This window comes from Frankliniella occidentalis, unplaced genomic scaffold, assembly GCF_000697945.3.
Source record: "Frankliniella occidentalis isolate FOCC.00 unplaced genomic scaffold, Focc_3.1 Scaffold292, whole genome shotgun sequence".
Lineage (NCBI taxonomy): Eukaryota > Metazoa > Arthropoda > Insecta > Thysanoptera > Thripidae > Frankliniella > Frankliniella occidentalis.
This window is the reverse complement of record NW_026267418.1, coordinates 115,739-121,668: the sequence shown is the minus strand read 5'-3', so window position 1 is coordinate 121,668 and position 5,930 is coordinate 115,739. Positions and strand designations below refer to the sequence as shown.

Here is a 5,930-nt window from a genome sequence, read left to right as displayed (position 1 = left end):
TCAATTGCTTCATCTCATTACTGATCTGAGCCCATAAAAAAATATGTTTCAGGGTGGATTTGGACCCCATAAAATAAGCATGTTTAGGCTTGTACAAACAAAAGAACTTTTTCATGTGTCCATATGCGGGCTAAGTAAGAAAAACAAATATTTATAGACATTTTGACCATTTTATCATATAATTTTAAAACAGGTAATAAGAGCATGCAAGACTGACCTGATGTAGGGTTACTTCGGGGAGATTTGTCTATGGCATTCCCCACCACTGTGTGGTAATCTTCAGGAATGTCGAATATTTCACAAAAAGTTGGATAATAAGCCCACTTTGTGTTTCCTAAGAAACCACCAGTTGGCAATAGACTGACTTCAAAGAAATTCTTCATTTGTTGGAATTTATCTCTACATAGTTGCCACGACTTTTCAACAGTAATTAATTGCAGTCCTTGAGACAATTCCTTCCATGTATTATTCGAAATATTTGCCAGTACCAGCTACCAGCTTGTCCTTGTGTGCCACGCACAGTTGAGCAAACGCATCAGTTTCCTCAGCTGGCCACTGCAGACTTGTCTTAGATTGTTTCTTGTTCTTTTAGGTGGAGACCGCAAAGGAACTGAAAGACAACAAGGAAAAACAATAATCCAGCAACACACAATATATTTGCTTCAGTTTTGGCATTAATAATACGAACTTACTGGTGTATGATGGTGCCTTACTCTTTTTAGCAGCTGGAGATCTGCTCATACTGACAGTAATACCAGCTGAAGTTAGATCTGATAGTGATGCTGAAAGAGATAGATGGTTACGTCCCATAGGCGTCTGAGAGTATGTAGCACACACACCCTACCAACAGAGATTGGTCACAAAACGTCAAAATGATAAAAATTCGCATCACTATGACGTCTTTCTGGACCCCAAAACATCATTTTCACATCACTAATACGTCAATCTGACGTTTTGTGACAAATCTCTGTTGGTAGGGCAGATATAAGTACTCACCATTTTTTGGCTGTGAATAAACACTGCTGTTCTTAGTCAAGACAGTGTTAATATTTGGCTGTGCCAAAAGATCTAAATCAGGATTCACTATGGTGCTGCTAAACTCTGGACCACTTAAATCTAGAAGATTTGCAGTATGATCTAACTCATCATGAGGAGGTGAGTTATGGTTCTCAGAGGTAAGAAATGGCAGTATGGGGCTGGCCTCAAGATTTTGAGCTAGGAGAGTGCTGGTGAAATGTTGAATGTTGACCACTATAAAATTAAAAAAACAAAAACATTCCATATTAAAAGAAATTCTAAATCAAAAAATAATTGAAACAAGATAAAGAACATACCTTGATTAACATTTGAGGGGAGGCTTGCAGCAGCAAGACCTTCAGCTAGCAGGGGACTGTTGCCAAGATTTTGAAGGTTGAACCCTAAAATACTTTGTATTAGAAAATTGTGTGACAACAAAATAAAAAACAAATATAACACAAAATTAGTTTTGAGAAGTACACACCAGGAGGGCAAAGAGTTGTATCTGAGGAATTAATTCGTTCATCAAAAATGTAGGACATTAACCAAAAATGCTCCCACTTGTTACCATTAAGCTTCCCCCCGAATTCAGTAAGGCTACCCCTTCAACAAATAGGAGGAAATTGTCAAAGTAATCTTTGGGGAGTATCCCACACAGTACAAATAAAGAGTAGTAAAATAAAAATGATCTGAATTCAGTAGCCTTCCAATATGCTAATTTATCTACACCTTGAGGATGTCTCTGCACAAAGTGCGGAGGTCTGATCATGGACATTCTCTCATTAAATTCTTTTATCTTACTATGGACAGAAAATTTTTCATTCCTATATGCATGATCAAAGAGCAAAGTCAAAATTTGGCGGGTAACACCTAAATATAAAGCATGCATTGAATCAATTGCAGTACTTGTAAATATATCAGACACAAAATAAGACAATGTGGTTGGTCCCTTGATACCTGAACACTCAGGCTCATTAAGAAGAGCAGTGTTGTGAAGCACCCTATTTTCAACAGCATATTTTACCTGATTTATATAATCAGCCTTACAACGTAGCGGAAAATCTTCTTGATAAGGGAAAACAGTCACATCACCTGTCCTTTTAGATGTTTCCCCCCTGCAATAGCAGATATGGCAAGAGTAAAAACCAGAATGGCTTTTAATATTTAAAAACATAGCCACAGCTGGGGCATCACACGTCCCACACAAAACAATTACTTTCACTTCAAGTTGCTGCTCTATACCATGTACATGAAAATTAACCCCTTTCCTCAAACTTTCTAACTCGTCATGAATTGGCTGCAGAAATACATTAGGGTGAGGCTTCTTTACACTTCCCCAAATACCTGCTACTAGCATGTTCTCACTTTGGAACCGTTTATCTGGAGGCAACTCATTAATTACAAAGTACCAAGCCCATAATGAGAAAGAACTAGAGTTAAACAATTGTAGACCATCTGTGTTCCACAATAATGATATATTAAAGGGGGATGCAAGTACACTTTTTTGGGCCTCTTTATACAGATTGCCATCATAAACATCTTCAATTCCATTCTGATTTTGTTTTACTCTACTATTTTTATGCTGAATGTCATCAAGAAAGTTAGGTCTACTATATAACTTTGCAATTTGGGAAATCAGGGAAAAAGATAAAAAAAATATTACAGAGCGCATTGGGTCAGTGCATGTATCACACAAATCTGTGGAAGAACTACGGTATTTGTAGCACACACTACAATAGTAATGCACTCTGACAGGTTCCTCATAAGAATCTAGCAATTTGAAGAATTGATGAGTACTTTTAAAGTAATTACTATCTTGAGGTAAATGCAAACTTATTAATTTCAGTAGTCTTCCCAGACCTGCCCCACTTATGTGCTCAGATTCTATGAAGGTCAATGTAGCAAGAAAGCTCTCCAAAAGATTGACTTGTGCTCCAGGATATATTGGGGAATTCTTGTCAGGGCCCCTATATTGATCTGTTGATATGTCTTCATCATCCAGCTCCATATCTATGTGTGTAGGGTCACATGCAGCCTCAGAGTAGTCAGTTGACATTACTGGCTCATCATCAGTCTCTGGTATTGGTTCAAACAAAGTAGGGTAGTCTGCAAAAAAGACAAATGATGTTAGCAACAGGCATAAAAAACAAGGACATTCCACAAAATTTATTTTATAGAAGTTCATTACCTGTGAGGGGAACACCTTCACTCATAGTACAGAAACCAAGCTCACCACTATTTGGCAAATTTTCAGGACCACCCACGGGTAAAACATCACGGGCTACAGAACAATAAAATAAATTATACAGAAGAGAGCTGACATACTTAGAATATAATGTGGGTAGAAAAATTTACCTGTGGCAGATTCGAGAGGGGGAAAATTTCCACTGGACTGAATAAGTGGTTCTAAAACAAACAGATTAACAGGCTCAGTAAAATTACCCACAGATAAATATTACATCTACTGAAGATGCAATTAAAAACATCCCAACTTCAAAGAAAAACGTACCAGATATATCCACAGGACAGCAGGGGAGATTCTCAGGTATGTTGGAAACCAACACCTCTTTACAACCAAAATCAGGAATGACATAGGGGTTTAACTCTTGTTGGATAGAACAGGAGCTGGCAGCACCTACATTACAATAAAGTAACGCTCGATTTCAGTTTAAGACAATAACAAAATGGAACCAGCATTTAAAATGTACATTAATGTCGCATGACTCAGACCTGTCGTTGAGAAGGGCCTTGACGATGAAGTAGAAGTAGGCAGCAGTTTAGTCAAGTTGGGGTGTGAGCTGATATCAGAATCACAGGGTTGTAGTAACTCAGAAGGGCATTCGTCAGCGTGCAGCCCGGATTCTACCATGCCCATCCCAACCCTTTCATTAATTTCTCTGAAAAAATCAATATGAAAAACAGACATCAGTAAACAATAACATATCTGACAAAGGTTCATTTTGTCATTCAGTCTCCATTGTTTACAGGAGTTTGGAGGTTAGAATGCTCTACCTGGCTTGAACTTCATTGAAGATGTCAAGCCCGCTCTGGGGAATTTCAGGGAAGGCAAGTGTACTGATATCAATGTCACTTGTTTGAAGCGAATGCGCAGGACCTGCCCGGGCCTGATCCTGGACTCCCAGCCCAGCATCCAAAATGTCAATCTCAATGCTTTCATTGAATTCACTGAAAGAGATAGGATCAAAACCAAACGTCAGAACATTAAACAAACGAAACATATTAAGATTTTTAAGAGCACATTAAATAGTACATGCACAGAGCGGCTAGTAATTTATTTAGACAATTCGAGGTTACGTGTTACTTACTCGGCTTCAACGGGACGGTCGAGGTCGGCCTCTTCTTGGCTGGAGTGATGCCGAGGGCGCTTGTCACGCCTCGAACGATTTTCCCGATCCATTATATTAAAATTTTTTCCATAGGCAATTGCAGTGAGAAACGAAAACTGTCCAAAAAGACTACGGGCACACCGCGGCTAACAGGAGGCTTCAGGAGGAGAGCCGGCTGCTCGTTGTTGTCGGCCCGGCCGTCGCGGAGTGTCAACAAACGATAGGGGCAGGGGGCAGGATTGGCGAGCAGCTGAGGGAGGAACGCGGCGGGTATTGTTGTTGCCAACCTGCGGATGTCGAGGAACGAAACGAACTTTTCTAAAATAAAAATATTACACCGACATTAGGGAATATGTAAAGTTTTAATCACTGAAATATACATTATGTTCAACTTCAAGTAAAATTTCTTGCGTTATTATGTTTGAAAGAGATGTGATATCAAATTTTAAGGTTGGTCTGACTTTGTTTTGCCATCTTGCCCACCGCCATTCTGTGTTTGTGTGATATTTTTCTCGCTCATTCAAAAGTTCGACCACGGTGCCAGGTAAGTGGCAGGACAACAGAAATCCACTTTAACTGCGTTGTGAGTTTTGTTAATTCCGGTTGAATGACACAGGGAGAGGTTATTATGGCGCCACGACAGCCGTATGCCCTCATTTTTTCGAATGACCCCCCTGCCGCTGATATTGCCCGTAAGGATTTAATTGTACTTGGCCCGTTCGAGAAAGGAGCCGAGTGTCGGTTCAAATGGGCGGATCCGAAACTTCAGCCAAAAAAGGACAAGGACAAAAGTAAGCCGAAGCCCCCGCCAGTGTATGTGGAGGTAGAAGGCCGGATTATTGAAACTGGTGAGTGTGTGTGAACGTAGAGTTTAGTCTCTTGAAAAATTGCAAAACCCATTTCACATGCCGGTACCACATGGGTACAGAGGTTATCCAGTGAACATTAAAAAAAACTAATTTTCCTATTTTTTTTTCATTTAGGTACGAAAGTTAATTTGTCAAAGCTGCAAGTAAGTGATCATGGTGAAATTGTTGAATCTGGTGGAGTGGGCACGAAGGCTCAAGAGATTAAAAGACTAACTACCCTTCAAAACAATGCGGAAGTGAACCATCTCCAGGATGTAGCAGAGGAAATGCTGAGTAATGGACCAGGTCTGTATTCAGTTGTTAAATGACAATTTACTATCAATTGCTATCACATTTTGTACTGTAGTAATAAATAAGAACGGATCCACAATCTTTGAGCTAGTTTGAAAGAGTTATTGCCACAATGGACAAATTTGAATAACGTAGACTCTTAGCAAACAAAAGTTTAGGTTTTTTTAAAATTGAAAGTTTGTTATAGGTTATTATATTCCCTTCAGTTATCTATCATTTGTTATTAAAATTACCATTTGTGTTTTGTCGAACAGCTGCAACATACCAGAGAGTTCCTGTTGTATCAAGACTTCCAAAGAAAAGAAGTGCCGCTGCTAAAAAGAAAATTAAGTCAGACCTGTATAGGCTTCCATGCCTTAAACCACACAGCAATAGGGTAAGTCAGAATATATTTACCATTTTCCTT

The 5,930-nt window shown here is 39.2% G+C and overlaps 1 protein-coding gene across 1 annotated transcript in view; it reads left to right on the top strand.

The window, feature by feature from the left end:
• Nucleotides 1-4,466: 4,466 nt before the first annotated feature.
• The window catches only part of LOC127750939 (uncharacterized), an 11,893-nt gene continuing 10,429 nt past the window's right edge, over nt 4,467-5,930 (top strand). The window contains exons 1-3 of the mRNA XM_052273675.1: nt 4,467-5,212; nt 5,348-5,518; nt 5,779-5,900. Of these exons, the coding sequence (XP_052129635.1) occupies nt 4,972-5,212; nt 5,348-5,518; nt 5,779-5,900 (534 nt within the window). The 5' untranslated portion in view covers nt 4,467-4,971. The remainder of the gene's footprint in view (nt 5,213-5,347; nt 5,519-5,778; nt 5,901-5,930) is intronic.